Source organism: Leptonotus elevatus, chromosome 17, assembly GCF_054856555.1.
Source record: "Leptonotus elevatus isolate MCC_2025b chromosome 17, RoL_Lele_1.0, whole genome shotgun sequence".
In the NCBI taxonomy this organism is placed as follows: Eukaryota; Metazoa; Chordata; class Actinopteri; order Syngnathiformes; family Syngnathidae; genus Leptonotus; species Leptonotus elevatus.
Genome location: NC_141255.1, coordinates 15,278,827 through 15,304,196, shown reverse-complemented (window position 1 = coordinate 15,304,196; position 25,370 = coordinate 15,278,827). Strand labels below are relative to the sequence as shown.

The following is a 25,370-nucleotide window of genomic DNA, read 5'->3' as shown; positions in this document are numbered from 1 at the left end:
TTTATTATTGTTATCCCTTAATGCTAACTATACTCAACAAAATATAAATGCAACACTTTTGTTTACGTTCCCGTTTTTTATGAGATGAACTCAAAGATCAGAAACTTCTTCCACATACACGATATCACCATTTCTCTCAAATATTTTTAATCCATCCCACCTCACAGCTGTGCCATATCAAGATGCTGATTAGACACCATAAGTGCACAGGTGTGCCTTAGACTGCCCACAATTAGAGGCCGCTCTGAAAAGGGCATTTTTGATTTATGGGGGGGTCAGTAGTAGTACTGACAGTTTTTTTGAGTCCCCAGACTCAGACACAACAAAACAAAACTGCATCTTTCAGAGTGGCTTTTTTATTGTGGGCACTCTAAGGCACACCTGTGCACTAATCACTAAGCATCCTGATATGGCACACCTGTGAGGTGGGATGGATTATCTCGGCAAAGGAGAAGTGCTCATTATCACACATTTATACTGGTTCGTGAACAATATCTGAGCGAAATGGTTATATTGTGTACGTGGAATAAGTTTTTGATCTTTGAGTTCATCATAAAAAATGGGAGCAACAACAAAAGTGTTTAGTTTATATTTTGGGTGAGTATATGTTGAGCACAAAATGAAACAGAAAGACTAATTAATGTGACCTTTGGTATAAAACCCGCATGCTTTAGAGTCACGAAGCATGCAGCCTGTTATCATGCCAGTACACATGATACATTACACAACATTGAGCACCATTCTGTATGTAAACACATGTTCTTATTCACACGGAGACAGATATGAAGGCGAAATGAAAATGAATAATGATGCATGCTAATGCCGGACGGGATGTTTGAAAGCGTGCACATTACAGCACGCGTGCATCGACGCCCACACGCTTGCAGGTACTCATAATGAAAGGACATTTTCCACGCAAATGGTCGCTCCATCACGTCCTCGCATGCAGGCATGAGCCGCCTCGGGCCTGCCGCGATTGGCATATGTTCGCATCACGTTTGCTTTGATTGATCTGTTGTTGCCATGAGAAGGAGCGGAAATTCAGCACCAAGGACAGAGACAAGCCGATGTAAGCTTGGCAAATAGGCTGCCTTTATTTTAATTTAATCATCTCAATTGATCGAAGAAATGGGGCTGAACAATTAGGAAAAAAATGTAAGTGCCTATTCTAGACACTTATATAATTAAATAAAATATACAGTACATTTGTATTAGGGGAGTAACAAAATACGATTTGAATTGGAAAATCAGTTTTCTTTTAAAATATGTGAATTCATCGAATCGAACCCTAAGCAAATCATCCCACTTATTGAATCATATATTTACATATTTCTTTGAAGGAAATTTCACATTTATTGCATAGTGAACTACTGACAAATTCATTCCATTGTAAAATGACAAAAATAAACTCATTTCATCATACTCTCTTGAGCTCAACCATATTGAATCAAATTGTAATCTCGTTTGGGGGGGGGGGGTGTTGGAACGCGGCCAGCAGTGGCCGGAAACGGCGCTGATGTGTGAAACCCGGATGTCGGAAGTCCGTGGCGCATCTAACCCATAAGCGCCCCTTACTTGGAAAGCCTGTACTGGGTGAATTCCAGTCGCAACGCAGCAGACACATCCGCGTCCAAATTTAGCAGTAATAAATTTAATAATAATGCATATATTTGTAGAGACTGGGGTCAAGTTTTATTTTATAATTAAAAAAAAAATCATTTCATAAGTTACTTCATGTTAAAGATTAGATATGCACGAAGCTGTCACCAAAGTCTTACAAATGCAATTTTGCCATCGAGTGGCAGAAAAATGGCCTCTATTACACTTTTTTTTACAATACAGTACATATTTTGAATTTTAACTAAATTGTATAAATTATTATGAAATTACGGTATCAATGACTAAAAGATGCATCCATATTTCTATGAATTTAACATTTTCCCCACTTTTATGTTAACAAGACTATTACAACTAAAAAATATATATTTTATTGTACATTTAGAACAAATATTGAATTTGCGATTAATCGTGAGTTAACTATTGAAGTCATGTGATTAATTACGATAAAATGTTTTGTGATTATGTTTAATTATATATATATATATATATATATATATATATATATATATATATATATATATATATATATACATATATAACCTAAATAAATTTGTCAATTTGAAAATTGCATTCTACAATTTGAATTCGATCAATCCTTCAGCCCTAATAGGAATACCCTCACTAAGAGGCTATTCCAGTATGTATCATGTTTATTTTCCAGCCACTGGCCAATCAAATTGTAGCTCAAATGCTTTGACAAAACAGAAGCTTTAGCATGGCGGGTGCAGCTGGAGAGCGGATGGGGGAGGGGGTGGGGTGGCATCAGTCCAACAGTGCAGTCTGACATAACACGGCGTAACTCACTTGAATGACATTTCAAGGACCTTTTCAGCACAATCTGTAATCCACTTTTGTACCAAAAAGTGCATCGTTTTCATTATTATTCAGCTATTGTTGTACCAATGATTGGACACTTTCTTTTCCTGGCTGTGTGGCAAATGCAAACAAATGGATCCACATTGGCGCTCATTAACCATTTGACATTTCTGTTTGAGAATGAGGAGGAAGGAAGGTTTGGGGTAGCCGTGCAAACCCCTGGAATGCGTCGGGCGCTGCGTGCGAAGCCATTGGCTGGCCGTGCTCTTGCTGAGGATTTCATCATCTGCTGCGCGGAAGACACCTCACATCTTCTTTCTCTCAAATGGAATCCCCACCCCCCCTCTTTCTTTGCTCCCACACCCCTTCCCCGCTTTTCTGAAATGAGGGCATACAGAAAGAGGAGGGAGGGACAGATTTGGGAAATTAATATATTTAATTTTGTCTGTGAAAGTAAATGAGAGCCTCATCTTATGTCCCCCCCAGTGTTTACATGTGCAGGCTTGTGAGCACTCGTCCTCTATTTCCACTGGCACATTTGCTGCCTAGACTGATCTTGAGGATTGTACCACGAATGGCGCAATCTACGGTACCACATCCCATACCTAAGGACTGCTGTACATTTTCCAGGCCCAAATATGTGAATATTTAAAGGTTAGTAGTACCCAAGAACTGATGGTTCCAGAACTGACCCTTGAGGGACTCCATTTGACATGGCCATTTCATCAGATTCAAAGCTCCCAATATTCACAAAATTTGGGACCTGAACCATTTTCGGACTGTTCCATTTAGTCCTACCCAACAGTATATTGTGATTGACCTCAAACGCCACACTGACTAGAACTGACTCTTTTCCTTAGTCAGTTTTCAACCTCATTTTCATAAGAGCTAATTCCGTACTGTGAGGTTGGAAATCTGATTGTATATGACAGATAGACAGATGGCTATACTGTTCGTTAAGACTGTGAGTAGGGATAGACGCTCAGTGAGATACAATAATAATAATAAATTGTATTTGTAATGCACTTTACATTTCACTGGAAACTCCCTACATTTTTTATTTTGAAAAATTAAATAATAACAATACAATTAAGAAATTATGTTGGAATTGAGAAAGTATGTTGAAATTTTAGAAAACTTTCTTTACAGTAGAAAACCATAGGGAATTATTTACTTGCCTAGTTTAGCTGTCAATTCTTTATATGTTTAACTCGTTTACTGCCATTGACGGCTATAGACATCAACATTTAATTTGAACTACTTATTAGTTTCACATTTTTTCCACTTTTGTTAACAAGAGTATGAAAACCTAGAAATGTTTTTACTGTACATTTAGAACAGATATAAAATTAGTGATTAATTGTGAGTTATCTAGTGAAGTCATGTGATTAATTACAATTAAAAAATTTAATCGCCTGATGCCCCTAATAAAAAAGAAGAAAAGATTATTAAAAATTTGACAATTTTTTTTTAAATTGTTATTAATCGCATGACTTTAATAGTTAACTCAAGATTAATCACAAATTTTATATCTGTTCTAAATGTACAATAAAAAAAAATCTAGGTTTTCATACTCTTGTTAACAAAAGTGGGGGAAAAAATGAGAAACTAATAGAAATAGTTAAAATGAATTTTTGCCGTCTTTAGCCGTCAATGGCAGTGAATGAGTTAAAATTACAAGAAAAAGTTTGGCGTTTAAGTGCTGGGAATGAGCCGTTACCATGACAAAGGGTTTTACTTAGCCCAATCATGTTGATAGTGATGACACACATGCACACACAAAACATTCCCGAGTGATGTAGCGCTGATAGTCCTCTTTGGATCTATTCATTTTACTTCTATCTCCCCGGCCGGCACATTTGATTACAGGGTAACTGGACTGACTGACACATCTTTGGAGACTTTTATTATCTCCTCACAGAAACCGTAAATGAGAGGGAACCGGGGGTCTTTGATGATTGCGATGCGAGGCGTTGAATAATCATCACCACCTTGCCGTGCCTTCATCAGCATTCTGGCGGGATCGGTGCACCTGATTTATTTCACACCCTCCTGTCCCGGTTGTGTGTGTGTTTGTATGCGTTGTGCAGACGGGGAGCAGCGGAGCAAAGAAGAAAAACATCAAGTAGAAAATGGAATGAAAGACAGGAAAAACGAAGCCGAGGGAAGAGGACATAAAAATCTCTTCTCTATGGTTGCGATGCAAAGACAGTCGCCATGGCAACACAGCAGTCCCACTGTAGGCGCCTTTCCCTCTACGCCTTCTCTTTGCCTGCTCTGCTTGCCAACAAGGTATACAGGCAGCCACCCCCAACACCCAGTTATTACCATTTGTTGTCTCCGGCACTGGTTGGCAATCACAAACATTTATTTGGATTTGCTACAAAACCTGTGACTGGTAGAGCAAGGGAATATTTAACGGTTAAAAAAACTCACTTATTTAAAACAATCTTCATTAATATTTATGTATTTATTTTGTGAGCTGGACTGTAATAAGATACACAAACATGCTGCATTGTTATGTATTTATTGTTTAAATCCTTTCTAAACATCAATGTTTTAAAAATGTTGAATATTCATTTTCTGCCATAATCTCAGACCTGAGTGACGACGCTCTAAAGATTGTTGGGTAAAAAATAACCCAATTATGGATCAAAACGGGACCAACTGCTACTTTGTGCAAAACAGAAACGTGCATGGGTCAAGTCCAAGCAGCAGTCTGTCTTTTTTTGTCCCACATTTGTTTTTTGTTTTTTTAACAAACTGTTTTTGAGCTGTATTATGACCACACACAAAAAAATATAGAAGTAAACGCACATATTTTATCGGTTTGACTTGAAGATGAATTTAAAAATTGGCATTTATTGATTAATTTTATGACCTAAACTGGCAAGAATTTAGTACACTCTAAAAATAGTTAGGTCAAATAACCCACTATGGGTCAAAAATGGATGGACACCATTTTTGGGGTTATTCATTTAAATCAAAAAGTTAGGTCAACATGAATAACCCACAAAAGTTGGTTAAAAAATAACTCAATATGGGTCAAAAAGGATCAACCCAACTTTTGTGGGTTATTCGTTAATAAATGTTGGGTCAAAGGATCAATTTCATAAAAATTAAAAAAAAAAGGCATTTATTGATTAATTTTATGACCCAAACTGGCAAGAATTTAGTACACTCTAAAAATCGGTCAAAGGATCGATTACAGTGGAGGATTTTGTAAGAATAAATAAATAAAATTTGCTAAAAACTATTTCTTAACTCATGTCTTGCCAAATCTTAGGTCCGCTATCATCTCATCAGCAGTCCACATAATTGGAGCTCGAAGGAACTGGAAAAGTTGTGAAATAGTTGCTGCTCCTAAATTCCTTCGAGTACATGCGCGCATATTACCTGCCTACTTTTTAATACACTCCTCTTGATCTTGCGTCCTTTTAATCGTTCTAAGCTGCCTAATGAACCAGAGGAAGCATATGTAAGGGTGTTTGGGGTTCAGCGGGAGTGTGATGTGTTTAAAAAAGAAAAAGAAAAAGATTAGTATAGAGAATCAGCAAGAGTAGAGAAGCACTTATTCCCGTAAGCTGAAAACAGCAGTGCTGCTTCCCCTCACCTGTCACTCAAAGTCAAGCCACTGGACTTACTGTAGACTTGCTCTGTCTATCACAAACACAACTTTACTTACTGTCACGCATACACACACAATTACAGTACATCACACACTGGTCTTCACATTCCACCAGCCTTGTAAGCAGTGAACCATAACAGGCCTGTCTCTCCTCACGCTCTCCTTGTTAGTGCAAATAGGGAAGACACAGTTACTTTATCTTTCGGGAATGAATATATATGTGTGAATATATAAATAAATAAATATATATATATATATATATATATATATATATATATATATATATATATATATACATACAAACCCAATTCCAAAAAAGTTGGGACATTATACAAATTGTGAATAAAAAACTGAATGCAAATATGTGGAAGTGGCAAATTTTTATATTTTATTCAGAATAGAACATAGAGAACAGGTCAAAAGTCAAACTGAGAAAATGTATCATTTTAAGGGAAAACTATGTTGATTTTAAATTCCATGGTGTCAACAAGGCCATTTTGACCACTGTGAGGCATCCCCTCTTCTTCTTACAACAGTCTGCAAACGTCTGGGGATCGAGGAGACAAGTTTAGAAATAGGAATGCTGTCCCATTGTTGTCTAACACGCGTGTCTCGAGCTGTTCAACTGTCTTGGGCTTTCTTTGTTGCACCTTCCCCTTTATGATGCGCCAAATGTGCTCGAGTAGTGAAAGAAGTGGACTGCAGGCTGGCCATTTCAATACCCGGATCCTTTTCCTATGCAGCCATGATGTTGTAATCGGTGCTGCATGTGGTCTGGCATTATCGTGTTGAGAAATGCGAAAAAGATCTTCTCTGAAAGTGATGATGCCTGGATGGGAGCATATGTTGTTCTCCAATCTGAATATACCTTACTGCATTGACGATGCCTTTCCAGATGTGGAAGCTGCCCATGCCACATGCACTCATGCAACCCTATACCATCACAGATGCAAGCTTATAAACGGAGTGCTGATAACAACTTGTCCTCTTTAGTCAGTATGATATAGCGCCCCAGTTTTCCAGTTTTTTGGAATCGTGATTCGTCTGACCACAAAAACAGGTTTCCACTTTAACCCCTGGCCCAGAGAAACACCTTCGCTTCGTGCGCTTCTTCTTTGTACTGTCGAGTTTCATCTGGCAACAGCGGCTGGCACGGTGGATTGTGTTCACCCACAATGTTTTCTGGAAGTATTGCTGAGCCCTTCCTGTGATTTCCCTTACAGTAAGCATTCCCGTTTGCGGTGCAGTGCCGTTTAAGGGCCCGAAGATCACGGGCATCCAGTATGACTTTTCGGCCTTGACCCTCACACAGAAATTGTTCCAGATTCTGTGAATCTTTGGATAATGTTATGCACTGTAGATGATGATTACTTCAACCTTTTTGCAATTTTTTGCTGGTAAACACCTTTCTGATATTTCTCCACTATCTTTCTGCGCAACATTGGAGGAATTGGTGATTCTCTACCCATCTTGGCTTGTGAGAGACACTGCCACTCCGAGAAGCTCTTTTTATACTCCAATCAAGTTGCCAATGGACCGCATTAGTGGTAATTGGTCTTCCAGCTGTTTTTTTTTTATAAGAGCAATTTACTTTTCCAGCCTCTTATTTCTACCTGTCCCAACTTTTTTTAGATTTGTTGGCACCATGACATTTACAATCAACATATTTTCCCCTTAAAATGATACATTTTCTCAGTTTAAACTTTTGACCTGTCATTTATGTTCTATTCTGAACAAAATATTGAAATTTGGCACTTCCACATAATTGCATTCAGTTTTTATTCACAATTTGTATAGTGTCCCAACTTTTTGGGAATTGACTGATGTGGATTTATGTTCTGAACAAAGTTGAAATAACTGAAAATTTAGATATAGATTTGAAAAAATAGATTTTTCAAAATAGCCATCCTTTGCTCTGGTTACTTTTTTACATACTTTTGGCATTCTTACGTCTGGGAACTCTTTAAAAACAGTTGGAAAACCCTTTCAGGTGACTACCTTTTAAAGCTCATCGAGAGAATGTCAAGAATGTGCGAAAAAGTAATCAGAGAAAAGGGTGGCATTTTATTATTTTCAAACATTTTTGTTAAGTACATAACTCCAAATATGTTTGATAGTTGTCATTAGTGTTGGGAAAATGAAGCTTCATGAAGCACTTGTAATATTTTTTGACTCCTCTAGATGCCACTCTTGGTTGACAGATGCAGTGGAAATGTAATCAATTTCCTTTGCACTAGCCTTTATTTTTAAACCAAGAGCACCATCTAGGGGAGTCAAAAAATATCACAAGTGCTTCATGAAGCTTCATTTTCCCATCACTAGTTGTCATAGTTGTCGTCATAGTTTTGATAACTTCAGTGAGAATCTACAATGTACATAGTCATGAAAATAAAGCATAGTATTGAATGAGAAGGTGTGTCCAAACTTTTGGTCAGTACCGTATATATGTCAGGTGATAATTTTTTAACATTTTAATTAATCACATAACTTCAATAGTTAACTCACGATTAAGCGCACATTTTATATCCGTTCTAAATGTACAATCATTTTTATTTTTTATTTTTATTTTTTCAAATGTTAACATAAAAAATGTGAAACTAATAGAAATATGGCTGCATCTTTTAGTCATTGATACTGTTGATGGTTTGGTTTAAGGTTTTATTGAACATATAAACACAAAGAAAACACATTACAAGTCTAAAATATAAAATTTAAGTAAAAAGAAAACAAGAATAGGAAGAAAGAAAATAGTTGATATGTTCAAAAGGGGTAGGAGGAAGTTAAAAACGTATCTAGTCCCACCCCTTATTCGTTTTATGTTGATAAAATGATAAGGTAATGTAAACAATAATATCATAATTCCTCAAATTCAGTTAAAATTAGAAAGATGTACTGTACTGTAAAAACGAGTGTGATATTGATTTGTGTTGAGGTCATTTTTCTGCCACTAGATGGCATAATTACATTCGTAAGAAGTTGGTGACAACTCAGTGCATTTTTCTTCATATTAAGAGCTATCATACTTAACATGAAGTAACTTGTGGAATTCTGCACATTTTTGAAATTGTAAAATACAACTTGACCCCAGTCTCCACAAATATATGCATTATTATCATTAAATGTATTACTGCAAAATGAGAGAGAGAAAGAGAGAGAGAGAGAGAGAGAGAGAGAGAGAGAGAGAGAGAGAGAGAGAGAGAGAGAGAGAGAGAGAGAGATGGAATTATGGCATAACATTGTTCCTGTAGTATTGACAATGAAGCTATTCAATTTATTTGTATGCAGGTAATCATTTTTTTTTTTCTTCTTCTTTTTAAGAGCTCAGTATTGTTCATTCGGAAATGTCATCATCATTGCTCTTTTATTATTATTTTATTTTATTTTTTTATATATATATATATTTTTTTTTGTATGCAGGTAATCATGATGTTTTCTTCTTAGATGGGATGGAGAGTGCTTGTATGAAGGTCATTGAAGTTGCACTGAGCTTCGATTGATTTAGCAAAAAATGCATGTGTACGTGTACTTGTCATACAAAGACACACATTCGCAGAAAGAGACTTGTGTTGATTTACAGGGGCCTTGCTGTTGAAATCGATTCAATTGAGGTCACCCTCGTACACAGTCCCGCTGTGTCGCTATCTCATCTGTCTCTTCCCTCTTTTCTTTACATTGCCTTTTGCAGACATCCATCTGCTCCCCAAGTGCTTTTGTCCTTTTCATTCACCCATTTGCCTTCTTTTATAACCGCTCATTCATTATCTGTAGCAAGGTGGGCAAACAGAGCGAGGAAAGAGGAACACACTCTTTAAAAGTTGAATTAAGTTCCCAATAAATATCAAAATACACACTCGGCTCCATCGCCTAATTAGAATGCTGACTGACTGTCTTCGCCATCGGACGTGAGAGCAATGTCCGCTTGATCAAAACACATTTTGATTTGTTTTGACGCTTCAAAAAATAAATATTTAAAAAGCCTGCAGATCATCACAGCAAAGTGGAGCTAACGCTGGACGGAAGAGGAAACTCGAGAGATTGGGAAGAGGAGGGGAGGCGTGGGGATGAGTTGATGTGAGGCAAAAAAAGATGAAAGTAGAATCGGAGGAGATAGACACAATCTGCTCCATATGTGACCTTTTTTTGTGGGAAAACAGATAGGAAGGGAGAGGAGGCTTTATGAGCTGCCAGCAATATGGTGGATTTCATTAAGAATTTCTAAAATTGGAGTGTTGGAATGTGAGTATATCGAAAATTGGCCATGAATAATTGAATGAACTACTAAGTGCTAGGGATGTAACTAACGGCAATATCGTGATGTCACAATATTAAAACTGCCACAATATCGTCGTCATCATGTCACGATATTCAAAGTAGCACATTGCAGGTTGACTTCCATTTGTGCAGTTTTAGCACCCTCTGGTGGCTAGTTTTTTAGTGCAGCTTGATTTTCACAAGGCATGTTTTGGCCCTTCTATGTGAACCGAGTCAATATGTGGAGGAACTCAATGTTTGCGTGCATCAGCAAGTAAGTGCCTCAATATTAAGTGTTATTAAAGACTGTAGGTGGTTTATATGCATTGCTGTTATGTACAAAAGCACAATATTGTGCTTTTTATTTTTTTAGAATGAGCTCATTTTTCTACAATATTGTGACCTTTTCGCCAACCTCGCCACAATATTGTGATAATTATCGTATCATGGGCTTCATATCGTGATCATATCATATGATGTTTGGATATCGTTACATCCCTACTAAGCGCTAGTGGTAAATTCCAAAATAAAGACAAACATAAACACACATTTCAAACGAACTGTTAACGGTTCTTGTGAGGAAGAAAAAGAAGAAGGATGTGACACTTCTTGCCCCATATCCAATAATACCATTCCAATTCCATGTTGGAACAAAATACGCCTCTATACATACACCACCCTCCACCCCCACGCGGCCTTGTTACGCTTCGCAACATATGAATCGAGGCGTCACAAACACATACGTGCATATGGTGCCTCCAACATGACACAGTTACTTGGCAGCACACTACCCCCAATGAATCACTCACCCACCCCCCAAAAAACAACGGCAACAAAAAATCTGTGCCTTCTGCTTCAAAAATCCACAGTAGAGAACGAGCAGAATGATCAGTGGATAACATGACTAACCTAGCAACCTTCTTTGCAGGAATCTTTTTAGCGCTAGGAAATATTACGGCAATTTTCCTAGTGTGCAGCCTTGTTTGTTCATATAAAATCACCACTGGGTGTACCTAATGATGAGGTATCTACTGTAAAAAAATATATATATTTAAAAAAATCTGTATTTTTTTACCCCCAAAAAATGTGGCAGCTGTGGTTGCCAGATTAATTATGTAACAATTACAATAGGAATGTAAACAGTTTTACAAGCAAAACTGTAAATTCACTCACAAAAAAATTATGTTGTTTTTATGGAAAAAACCTGGCAGAAATTCTGTAAAAAAACACAGTGCAAATATAAACAACTTGTACATTTTACTGGTATTTAATGTGCAATAAACAGTAACTGCTTCTAAATTTGACTGGGGTTCAATGTACAAAAAACAAAACCTGCATGTAAATTTTACAGAACAAAACAGTATAAAAGTAGCCTGTTCTTGGTAAATCATATGTATAGCGCTTTCCCACCTTGCAAGGCCCTTGACGTGCTTTGCATTTTGACAACTGATTACATAGCATCAGGAACATCTGCAGTTTCATTATCTTGCGCATCGATCTTCAACACAGTCACACTGCGCAGGGATTGAACCAACAACCTGAAGGTTCCAAGACACCCATTTTACCACTGAGCCACACCACCCAGTTGTTGTTAAGGAGTGTTGAATCTACAAGTTTAAAAAAATATATACACACGTTTAGTAAAGTTGTTTGTTTGTTATTTTTTTACTGAATTATTCTGGCAACCACAGCTGGCAGGTTTTTTTTTTGTGTGTAAAAAAACAACAACATACAGATTAAAAATTATTTTTTTAAATTAAATTAATAATTAGGTCTACAGTATATCAGTTTTAAATTAACATAATACATTTTGTTTAACCTTTATATCCACATGGTTTTGCTGTATATCTAAATATGCATTTTACAAATTCATATATACATATAAGAATGTTTCTTTTGGCATAAACAAAATGTGCCAAATAACCTACTGACAGAAAGTGTTATTCTAACACTGCTATGATGCAATTTAAACTGTATACCAATGTTTGTTTGTTTTTTTACAGTTTATCTATCTGTTTAAATAACAGTAATTTGTGAATTCTGAAAAAAAAGTGAGTTTTACATCATTAATCTAAATTACACAATGTGTCAATGCTTTTGTATTTAAAGTTGTCTAAGTCACAATTTTACAGAAATTCACGATTAATTCTCCAAAGTTTTTTTTTTTACAGTGTACATCAATGCCGTTTACAGCAGCACACTGATGAATCCCCAAACAGGCTGCAATTAACGTTGGTTGGGAGATGTTGGTGTCCCACCTTCCAAATGCCAAGTGTCAGGAGCACCAGCAGCTGGAAGCTTCCCTGACATAAGAATTAGAGGACATCAGAGAATGCCGAGTGGCCAAGTATAGGGTGAGAGGAAGATTGCATATGTGCGAGGGGTGAAGGGTCATGATGTTGGGTGGACGGATGGATGCATGGCGGCAGTGGTGGAGTGTGTTCAGTTTTGTCAGGTCTGCGATCTGTCAGCCGAGTGCCTCTGGTCCCCTCGGGCCTCACAGCAAGGCCCAGCCTCCACTCGAGCTCTCATCTACTCACGCACCATGTCCTCATTCACCCTCTCGTCCCTGGCAGTGCACTTCATTGCACGCAGATTTTTTTTTTTGCCACAGGGAGAGAGAGTGGGGGGGAGGGGCGACTAGATTGTTTGTCTGTGTGCCACTCTTTGCGTCACACAACTGCTTATTATTTAGAATGACATATTCAAGTCTAGGATTATGCAGATGGTGTCAAATATTTGCTTGAGGTGATTTTTTTCCCGTTTGGATCACATGAAACATTTTCGCATTGAGTGTGATGGGTAATAAGTGAGGCTGCAGGGACATCTGCAGGAAGATAGTGGCGTTGCAACATTAACGCAACCTTCCCTGTGTTGCAAAAGCCATATTATACTGCATATATGCAAATTGACCTAGTCACAGATTTTATGGGGGAACCTATTTGTGGAAAAACTTGCCTCTTCAGGATTTTTTTTTGCAATGTTTCAAACAAAGCCAAAGTCAAATCTTAAATAGCCCCATTTTTTATTTTTGCAATTAGTCAAAGGTCTATTTATTGAGGTTAATCAGCCCACATGTGATGATAACACAAACAGGGACTAATTTTCAGGCCTGGAGTTTCAGGGCTCACACCGGCCCACTTTAATTCACATTTAAATGAACGTACACATTTTTACAGTTTGTATATGAATGTAAAATAGATGAGCATTCCCTCCAACAATATTCATATTGCATTTGATCAAAAATGTAATTTAAAATAGAATGATCTTACAAGAGCACGATCAGTGTTTATTTGAACTCGTTTGTAAATAAAATGGGCACACACAAAAAAGGACCAAAAAAATCCAATAAGCAAATGTACATTAAATGGGATAAGAAAGACATTTTACGCTTCATAAGACACACTTACCAAATGAAGTTAAACCAGCAAGATTAAGGCAGTTAACACTGTACTTCCTTTTAATACTTTTATTTTTTATATTCTGATGCACAGTACTGAGCTAACGCTAACTTGAAGAGAGTAACAGTAATCGTAGGGTGCTTTCCTATCATGCTTTGTTGCTGTTAATAGTAACACTTGTGACTGTAGTTTGCCTCTTTTATGTGTTATTTTTGTACAGACAAGGTTTAATATAGTTAGTTACATTGTTTGTTTCTATTCGTGGATTAAAGTTTTGTTAGTTTTTATTTGAATTATTATAGCCAGTGACACTCTTAGTAACAGAAGCAGACAGTCACTCCTATATAAAATGCCCTGTAAGAATGTACATAGAAACTGTTGACTGATAATGACACACTCAACATTAGATGACTTTGATTTTTATTATTTACTTGCTGATCTTGTGTGGGCTGCTGCCTGCGCAATTTTGAAACAATTTGTGGGCTCCTGCCTGCAAGATAGAAGGATCCTTTGTTGACATTTTTTTTTTTTTTTACCGCATGCGCGATGGTTGAGTGGCAGAAAACATGGCTGGCTGTATAGACACAGCGTAGACGAAGAAAGTTAGCGGGCGAAATCGCCGCTATTTTAGCATTTAAACGGCCAGGAAGGCGGAGGAGGTTTACGGAGAAGTATAATGTATGTATTGGCGAAAAAAGTGAAACTATTGAAAGCCCATATGAGACGTGGGATGATGACAAAATTTGATTCGCAGAATAAAACTAGGCACAAAAATACATATATTTTATCTCATTTATAGGAATCCATAATCCAATTCTGATACTCGTTGCCTTTTGATCCTCCGTTCGCTTTTTCTTTTAAGTCTTCAGGTTTAGTGATTTCAAGACGAGGAACAAGTCAGGGTGGTTGTGGATTCTGCTTTGGAACACCTGAATAAGACCACAAAACAATATGACTCTGATTTTATAATGCACAAACTTGATTTATAATTTTTTTTAATCCTCTTCAAATAACAAATATATAGTCACAAGTACTTACCGGTAATAAAGTGAGCCTCACAAACCCGTCAGCATCAGCCGGAATCCAGGCTTTGAGCGTCACGTTATACCCTCCCTGCTGACAGCCATTTATTTTCTTTTTTGCGGGGCCTTTTGGTGGGAATGCGATAAAAATTTACTTTTTTATCAGGCCCCCGACGGGCCGTACAATTGATGGCACAACAGTAATAAACCATCTGCCTCTCCTAATCCTCCTCCAAATGTGCAAAACCATCGAACTCCATGTAAAACATGTTGTTCCTTGCCACTCAGCTGCCGATTCTTCCTGTGATGCAAACGCGCGAAACATAAACAATGACGTCACACAGGTTCCTCCTATAAGACGGCCCACCGGGAATTGCTCCGCCCCTCCAGATAGCCTTCAAAATGTCAAAATGTACATTGTATTCAAAACAGCAACAAGAAACTAAGACAAACTGTCATTTCAAAATAACATCAATTAAAATGCATAGTTCGAATAAAACAAAACATGACTCCTGTCATGAATCCAAACAAATATGCTGCATCAGGAGGGGGTTAAGAACATTTTTCTTTAGACATATAAACAGAAAGATGGACAAAAAGAAGGAAATATGAGAAAAAGTTAAGAACGCTGTTAAGTCAGCAAAATTTACATAGTTAACATAGCACTTCCTTTATGATGCTCTTATTCTGAACGTAGCCCAAAAATGTATTCTATTCTGGATTTTATAGCCAGCGTCTATACTGAAAGCATTAGATGCACTTCTGGAAATATCACTCACATGATCCTTGATATACTGTTCCTCTATTTTAACTCCAAACATCTTTCCAAAGCACCCTTGTACAAATGCACTTGCATGTGAGGCCACGCTTCACCATGCTCGTGATAAGACCATTTATTCATCATGACATCACTCAATTATAAATACTGAAGAATCCATGTGTGGCGGTGCACTCTTGTCACATTCACTTGGACCGAATCATTCAGTGTGGTTTGTGAAAAACAGGAGCCCGGCCGGGTGCCTCGTGAAGCGGCCTTCTGCCATGCCAACGCTGGCGAGCGGCCACCTGCCTAGAGGCTGCCAGCGTGGGATTGGCGCCCATTTTAGAAAAGGTCGCCATACCCCAGATCGGATCAAGTGACTTGTGGTGAACTGCTTTACCGCCCATGGTGTCGTGTCATGACGCACTAGTTGAAACATGAGCCCGTTTTGAGTTTGTGATGTCATAACGAGACATGGATAGATAGCCAAAATGTTATTGATTACCAGGGATGCCGGTAACGCGTTTTTACAGTAATGGTGAAGTAATCTGACCACAGCTACTTTGCAAAGTCACAATTTGTAGCAATTAGTGTGGATTGCAGCACATTCAAACTTAAAGAAAAAGACCCACGAGGCTGTGTGAATGTAAGAAGTCCCCAAATTTGATCAATGTACATTATAAATATAAAGTTTTGTCATAGCTATTTTAACAGTTAAATATGTCAGGCCAAAGCAGACTGCCTTAAAAAATTGTTTTGATAAGTGAAGTCGAAAAATACTTTTTTATTTATATAAAAACAAGTAGCCTGTTTTTTTTAACCTACGTGAAATCTATAAAGACTCATTGTTTAAATAAATGTATCAGTCAATCAATCAAACTTTATTTATATAGCACCGTTCATACATTAAAATGCAACTCAAGGTGCTAAACAAAACATCCATAATACAATAAAAAGAAGGGGGGAAAAAACACACATACCCCCTCACCCCACCCCCCTGAGGGAAAAAAAACATGGCGGGGCTCAGAGAAACCATGTAAGGAAAGGCACCCAGGAAACACTGGAGCTAAAAAAAAATATATATATAAATACAAAAACAAAGGCTAAAGGAAAACATAATAAAAGGAAAAAACAAAGCTAAAAGACAATATGATCAAAGTAACTGGGAACTAAGAAAATAATAAAAGGGGTTAAAAAGATCATTTAAATGCCAAACTAAAAAAGTGTGTGTTGAGCCTCCTCTTCAATTTTTTTTATTTATTATTTAACTATGTTAGGTCAAAATGGTTGTCTTTATAGGATAAAAAAAATAAAAATACAACCCTGTATTCCTTACCGTTAAGTTTAAAAATACATGTCTAATTTAGTATTGGTAGAAGCGGTTGTCGGCTTCTGTTGAATGTAACAAAGTAACTCCTAATTTAACGTAGTAACTTTGAAAACTAAGTAATCAGTAAAGTAAGGAAGTTGCTTTTAAAGTAAGGTAATCAGTCAAGTAACTAAATTACTTTTTCAAGGAAATTCTGGCAATACTGTTGATTAGTAGTAGTAATCAACAGTATTGCCACAATAATTTACTACAATTGGTAATAATTTACTACCAATATTATAGAACTGACACGGATATTTTACACACTTGTTAGGATGAGAACTGGTGTGGTAATTGATAGGCATCATACAAGTGTTATTTGCTTCTTAAAGCAGCACATTAGACATTAAAAAAGAGTGCAAGTTAAGCCCTGTGATGTGTTGTCTTCAGTGGCTCCCACGAGAAGTCGTGATAAAACGGTGTGCTGTTTGCCGGGCAAATTTGACTTCCTTCCAAGTCTCGTCGACAGGCACTTAAAGTGAAGCGATGGATGGCTCCGCAGAGACGGAGGCGAGGAGGGAAAGCGGCTTTCTCATTCGGAGCCACTGAGGTTCACAGAGTTGATTCATGCGAGTGGCGGCGGGGGGACAGCAGCAACACCGGGAGGCAAGATGTTCTTTTCTTGTTGCTAGGGGAACTTCATTGCGGCCTAAATGTAAATCAACAAACCGGCATTCAAAGAGGAAGACACTAACAAAGATAGAATATTTGGTCCTTACTTGATTTGTTTTGTACAATGGCGTATTAGGGCCATGTATATATATATATATATATATATATATATATATATATATATATATATATATATATATATATATATATATATATATATATATATATATATATATATATATAAAAAAATTTGGAAGGGGGGTAATATTCCGTGAAAAAAACTCGCAAATTTGCTACTTTACAAAGGTGCAAACATTTGCGAGAGAAAAAAAAACCCGTGTACATTTGTGACTTTATAAAGTAAGAAATTTGCTAGTTTATAAAGTGGCAAATTTGCGAGAAAAAAACTCAGAAACTTGCAAGAAATACACGTAGCGTAGCTATAGTCTTTTACTGGCTTTTGTCCACCTGGAGCAAAATGTAAGGATTCGTTGGTGGTTAATGGAACACTCGTAAAATGAAAGGACAGGATGGAGACGGAAAAAAAAATAATAGAGCGACAACACCTCCTGGTCCCACTATCAGCTGACTAACACTAACCAACCAGAAGCTAACATAGTTTAGATAAATGCAATTAATGACGGAGAACAGCAGCACTTAGCTACTTACAAAAATTTAAAAAACAAAATGTATGAATGTGTAAATAATAATACTGGAAACATAAATGTACCAATAAATATACCTTTTTACAAATTAACTTAACGCTTGATCCTCAGGGTGTGGAACAGAGTGTGAATGATTAACATGGTTAATCTCTGCTAAAGCAATTACTATCTCCTTATTTGAAAACCCGACCAAAATGTATTGGCACAAACATCAGAGTAGTTTGCAGTAGCAAATTTGCCATTTTATAAACTCGCAAATTTGCCACTTTCTAAAGTGGCACATTTACGAGTTTTTCTCTGAATTCTGTATTATCCCCCTCCAAAAATATATATATTTATACGTGGCCCTAATACTCCGTCATCAGTTTGACTGCCAAAAGTGTTGTTATATTATTGGATATTGTGGTTAAAAAAAACGGTTCTTGAGCCCAAAAGAATTGTGTGACCAGTAGCTTATTTTATTCAAGAAAGCCAGACAACCACTGCACTACATGAAAAGTAGGAAAGACAAAAATACAAATATAAAAATCACAGAAGCAAACGTTACAAATGGCAACGTTTGCATTATTGCACCTACTCCCTCATCCTCCTTCACTATGTGGCTGTGTGATCATACACTATGAAGATTAAGGAACATTACTATAGTGTTATATTTCACTCACACACTCACACACGGCATCTTCCGTCACTACTCGTACTTAACTGACATTCGTCTTGTTTGTTGCCCACTGAGGGCCCCTCCATTTGTAAAACCACCAAGCCATCGAAAACACGCAGAGCACAAAGAATACTGGGAATTCGTACAGCACCACGACGACGAAGAAGCCGGCAACCAGCAGGCTGCAGGTGACAATTCTGCTGATGTGACTCAGGATGTACAACATGCTCCACCACATGAAACCGCCGGACCCCTTGGGGGCACTGCTTGTCGACTGCCCACTTTCTTTCCTTCCTGAAGGATCATTTCTTCGGACCTGACCGTGGACCCTCCTGACTGAATTGTCTCCGATTTGTCCTCCATCCAGTCTGCAGGCAATTACGTCAAGAACTTCTGCCACAACAGGCTCCGACTGGTTGCTCTTTACACAGGTGTCCTCCACGTTATACTCTGCCACTAAAGGGAAGTCGACGATATCCACGCTACCTTGCTCGTTTTGGCCTCTCGCTGATGACTCCATTAACATCTCGCTCCTTGAGATGTTCTCCATTGTTGGGCTGCAGCCTTGATTCTTTGCATGTGTCATTCTCCGACATTTATCTGGATATAAAAGATTGTCATGGGCATTTTCTGGGAGGCTGTCACGATTTTCTCTAATGATCGAGGTTGTGCCAACTCCCGTACCGTTGGAAATGACGGCATGATCATCCAGTGCACCCAATTCCTCATTTTTTGCCCCAAGAGTGCAATAAAAAGTTTCTTTCAGATTCACGTTCTTGTGTGTCGCCGCACCATCAGTCTTTGATTCAATGCCTCCTATTTGGCTAGGATGGAATTCATCTGCAGGATTTATTCCGCAGCTTTCATTTGGCTCAAATGGGCTGTTTGCCGTTTGATTTTCTCCTGCCTGGTTTTTCTGAGGCCTGACTTCTTCCTCTTCTGTCGATGTGACAGCACGCAGAGAGTTCATTGCAATTCCGTCCGCCGCTTCTGGTCTGGCAGCATCCTTTGCGCCGTGTTCGATCGTGACCCAAGATGCCATCACGTCATCCGTGGCATTGTGTGCGCCACCTGTGTCTTTCCATTCCGGGCTTTCTCCCTGCGAGATCCTATCACTGTCGCGACTGTCGCGACTGTCGCGACTGTCGCGACAGGCGTTCTGAGCCTTTGCTGTCATGTCTGTTGTCGTCAACCCCCTCTGGCTTGTTGCTACGGCAGCTGTGAGCTGCTTGGAGGTTTCATCTCCTTGTATTGCTCCTTTTATCCGATCTTCTTCATGCTTGTGACACTCACTTAAACTGTCAACAGAGTCGCAGAAAACAAGCATGGCACCCGCAGATCCACATTCCCGGAGAGTGGCAGCGATGGGCCTGGTGTGCGACCCGGGTGCGACTGTGTTTTCACCGCCACGTGTCTCTGATGGCTGGCGCTTCTCGGCGTATGAGGAAACGTGAGCCGGCAAAGCATGTGACAGCGCCTGACCGACAGCTGAGGCTGCCAAGGTGGCCAGCCGTGCATTCCGTGCATGCTGGTTCTCACTTGCCGGCGGGACCAAAGCGGCGGTCTGCAGCCATTCCGACTCGGGAACGCCGCAGTTGTCCTCACAGCGAGGCCCGTGAATAAACGCCTGCCATACATCACATACGGAGCTTTCGTTATCGGGACTAGGACCTTTCCCATTCAGAAAGGTCCCCCAAATATCATTAACTGACAGCGCACCTTTGACATTTTCCTCTGATGCTTTTGACAAGGTCGCTTTGGCTCTCCCAGTCCAGATATTATCCACGTTAGAGCTCACCCACTGCTGCTGCTTATCATTGTCCCAGTCCAGCGTAATCAGGGGGATTTGGTGATAGGTGAGTACTTGTTTCCTTTGGCGCTTAAGCAAAAATTCCCCCGAGGGACGCAGGGTGCTGGCGGGGTCACGCGAGGAAGCTTGCCCCCGCCTCTGGGAGAAGATTTCTTTCACGTGCGCCAAGCGTGCCGCCCGCTGTTGGCATTTTAGGCTCGCCACCTGTCAAAGATGCCACAAGTTTAAAGTTGGAGCAAAACTTTTACGCAAAGCAAGAGTTCAAGGGGCATGTTGCACATTTTTAGAAATATATCATGCACCCTCTATAGCATAGGTGTCAAACTCACATGTTGGCGGCACACTGGTTTTACACCCACAAGGGTTAACCAATTCCGGTCCTTGAGGTCCGGAGTTTCCCTTCTCCAACACAGCTGATATATGATCAGCTCATCAGCAAGCTCTACATAAGGCTGATAACGATCCTGCAGATTGGAATCAGCCTGTGTTGGAAGAGGGAAACCTCCAAAACCTGCAGGACTATGGCCCTCGAGGACCGGAGTTTGACACCTATGCTCTAAAGCAGGCTTCACCAATTCTGGTCCTCAAGGCTCGGAGTCCTGCAGGATTTAGATGTTTCCGCCTACCAACACACCTGATACTAAAGATCAGGCTTGATATCAGGCATGCTTATGAGGTTGATTATATGAATCAGGTGTGCTAGTGGGTGGACACATCTAAAACCTGCAGGACTCCGGACCTCAAGGACCGGAATTGGTTAACCCTGCACCAGCTAGGTTTATTTTGAAATAAATACTGTTGGCCTACTTCCTGCTTTCAGTCAGTCTTCTTTTTTCAAATTTACGGTGTAAAACCAGTGTGCCGCCAACATGTGGCCAATATTGAAATTACATCCAAAATTAAAGTAATGGAGGTGTCACTGTTTCGGTTTCAGTTCGAACCCAATGCAGTACTATTTTAACCACTGAAAACTGCACTCTTAAAAATGATTATATTGTTAGATTAATACCACTCTGATATAGGCAACTCTTAACCATGAATATAATAAAACTTGCATTTTATTGTATTGGGTATTAGTAGGCGTACAAAATGGCCTGGGGTCCATGAGTTGCTTTATGTTCCAAATACCAATTGCTCTGAATTAAAAAAAAAATAAAAACATACGGTTCCTGTCGCCAACATCTAACATGAAACACCAATTCCACCTAGTGGCAGAAAATTATCTCATTAACTCAAGGATGTACTTGACAATATTTTGCTTCTACCCAACTGGCAGGTCAACAAGATCGTCTCCACCTGTTGAGTAGAAACACCTGTGGCTAAAGTAAATCTGTTTCAGGGTTTTTACTTTCTGGACCTGGATTCCCCAACGTCATGATTTTGTGAGTGTTTAAGCCTGTTTTCTTTGTTATAATCAACTCTAAATTTGCCAATTAATGATTTTAGTCTCAACACAGTATATGAAGATAAACTCATAATTAATTCAGAAATTAACCTCACCAAAGGTTTTCGTTCAGCGGGGAAGAATAACGACGGAGCCTTTGCCCTCATCTCCTCCGCTTGCCGTGGGGCCTCTGCCTCTGCAGGTCGACAAGGGTCAAAGTTTACGTTGGCGGCTTTGACAAACGCAATATAATCGTGGCACATGCAAACACACCTGCGGCGAGTGTCAGTTTGTCCATACCCTCCTTTTCCTGTGCACTCGCCCTCCTGTAATAGCACAAACATGCATACGTGTCAGTCTGCTATTTATGACCTTCTGTATGTATCTTTTCCTTCAGTATCACACAGAAAAGAACCAGCAATGATGACATTTCATGACGTGTATAATCTAGCTCAGATTATGCCACATGCAAATAATCCGAATGTCCTGCATCACAACATGATGTTCTCATGCTATGCTATAAATTTTTTTTTAGTGCATATAGCACATAGGCTACACACAGGAAGTGAATGTCTATCTCTAGCCTCAGTCAAGAGAGACAGACAACACCACCATATATGGACAAAATAATCCATCACTAGCAAATTACATAACTGCAGGCAGAAATAGCTCCTACTTTAGCCCCAAAAGCAGTGTCGAGTAAAGACATATAAACAACAATGAACCGAAACTGCACTGTCACCTTCTCAGGGTAGCTTTATTTGACCTCCTCAAAACTTTGGAATTCTAAGATTGAACTGTTTCATGTTACTTGAACATCTTGCTGTTTTCTAAGAAGGATCTGAAAAGCAAAATTCACAAAGGTGTGTTTTTATTTTATTTTATTTTATTTTATTAATTTCCTAAAACGTCCACTGACTCTTCAGTTTCTCTCATGAGATTCTGTGGCTTAGTGGCCACTTCCATTGGAGAACATAGTGTGTCGCCTTGCATTGATAAATGGTTAGAGTTAGCCAGAGGTGCAGAATTCAGGTCCAGAAAGTAACACAGATGCCACAGATTGTGTTTAGCCACAGGTGCGTCTAAAGCCAAACTGTGGCATGTTGCCTGCCAGTTGAGTAGAAGCACCTAAAGCCAGTCTGTGGCAGGGTTTTTACTTTCTGGATCTGGATTCCCCACCTCTGGGGTTAGGAAATGTATCGGTCGATTCATGGGTGAACCAGCACGTCGGACAAATAGTACTGAAACAGTTGTGCGTTCAAAAGTTTCGAGATGGTCAATAAAATTCAATTTCAAGGTTATATATACCCAAAAACGGAATATCCTGAAAAGTGAATATCTTACCTGTTGGCTCTGAGGCAGCTCCTCTTCACCTTCAAGCCGACGCTGTCCTCCTGCACTTGTTGCCTGGACGGACTCTTCAGGTGGCAGAACATGACGTAGTTCATCTCCTGGTTGTTAGCCCAAAACGTGCCGGCCGACGTCTCGTAGCGTAGGCAAAATTCAACTCGGGTCCCGTCCTTCTCCAGTGGAGGAACCACGGTGTACTGGAAGGTAAACCGATCTGTTTTCCTATCACTCGATCCAGGTACGTAGTCGGCCAGCAAGTCAAAGTAGCTCTTCCAGCTGTCCAGGGTGATCCGGGCGTAGACGGACTTGTTGAAGCAGAGGTTGAGGACCCGGACATTACCTCGGAGCGTCGTGGTTCCCGGGAGGAGCTCCACACTCTCCAGCTCCACCGTCTGCACCTTCAGCCGCCGCAGCAGCTCCTCCTCGGACGAGGGCGCTGCAAAGAGACACGACAGGTAGAACTCCTCTTGCGGCGGGGCCTCCCTTTCGGCGACCTCCCTGTCCTCAGCGCCGTCGGCGTTGTCATACTCCTTGATGGACACCAGGTCGAGGCCGAAGGCGTCCGCGAAGGACACCTTCCGCCGGACAGAAGTTGTTGCCTCCCATTCGGCTTTTTTATCATCCGTGGTGGATCCCCAAGGAGTGAAGGCCTCCATCCTGACCTCTTCTTGTTCACTGCCCCGCCTTCCTAAAGACAACCTGTCCTCCTCCAGGAGTTGAATGGACAGAGCCTCCATGGTGTGCGAGGGTCCAGGATCCAGCTGTGTGCCCGTCCTGCCGTCTGTCTGCCTCAGAGGGTGGCGCGGAGCGCAGTGCCCTCAGCCTGGCCACGGGGACACTAGAGAAGGAGCGAGCAAGAGAGAGGGGACGTGACTGGACAGATGGAGTTGGGTTGCAGCTGAGTCCGGGCCAGGCCTATTAATAGGACGCATGCAGCTCAAGCGAGTGCCCGCATTGGTTATTCGCTCGTTTATCCGCTCGTTTATCCTGTCACAATGTGTTTTGCTAGCGACAAGAATAAATAAATACAAACGGGGCTTATGTAACACTCTGGACATTACAAAGACCACGTCCGCAGGGATGATGTAAGCATTCCTCTAAAATCCAAACAATAAGACAACTTTCAGTCCTATTATTAGTACGAACATCCACAACGTTTGTCCTCAAGTGCCCCCAAACCGCAGGATCCTACATTTCCCATGATGCATTGTTTGTATGACTGAGTAGGCCTCAAACTGTTCTTCTCTCGAGTGACAGCGTTTCACCTCATTTCTGGACCAAAAAGGGAAGATTATTCTGTTCTTTGTAAAGCAGATTAAGCCCTGAATGCGTTCAACCATGTGAAGTTTAATTCAACTAATCCTCGATATGCAGTGCGACCATCATCCCCTTACGGTTACAGTAAATCTTGTCAGTAGACTTCAATGCCAGTCACACAATCCCTCACAGGTGGCCTCTGTCCACAAAGACGACTTTGTTCCCGAGCCAAATATTTCCCTCTAATGACTTTAAATGGCCTATTTGAACTTCAGCTATTCTTAGGCATCATTCCTTTTCTCTTGTGTGGACTAACATAGCCACAAATGTTAACTCTACGATGATCTGAAATTACAAACTATGTAGACAATGCATTTTAATAAACGATGTAAGGTTTTTTCTGTTACTTGAGTGTGTCCAGAAGACTTGTAATTTTAATGTGTGATCACTAGATGGTGGTGTTTGATCACGATAAAATGCATTTTAATCCAGGGGGTACGCAGATAAAAACGCATTTTCAGTGAGTCAAAGTTTAATCAGGCCATATACGATCAGACAGTAATAATCATAATAAGATGTTCTTTTGACCTTCTCACAGCTCATAGATTCCAAAACAACATTTCTGCAGATGAAAAAGGCTTCTATTGCTTATCATCTCTTATTGTGCTGGTTGAAAGGAGAATCGATGCTATTTTTTTTTGTCCATTCTTCTTAGAATCGTCAATTTTCACTGTCCACTTTTCTTTTACCGGCTTACTTAGAACTGG

General features: G+C 39.6%; 1 protein-coding gene across 1 annotated transcript; it reads right to left on the bottom strand.

The window, feature by feature from the left end:
* Nucleotides 1-18,581: 18,581 nt before the first annotated feature.
* ppp1r3aa (protein phosphatase 1, regulatory subunit 3Aa) lies at nucleotides 18,582-24,238 on the bottom strand. Its single transcript, XM_086060233.1, has 4 exons — nucleotides 23,341-24,238; nucleotides 22,270-22,322; nucleotides 22,113-22,192; nucleotides 18,582-20,816 (listed from the first exon to the last, which is right to left on the bottom strand). The coding sequence occupies exons 1-4, from the start codon at nucleotides 24,081-24,083 to the stop codon at nucleotides 18,843-18,845; spliced, it is 2,850 nt and encodes a 949-aa protein (XP_085916359.1). The 5' UTR covers nucleotides 24,084-24,238; the 3' UTR covers nucleotides 18,582-18,842.
* Between the last annotated feature and the right edge of the window lie 1,132 nt (nucleotides 24,239-25,370).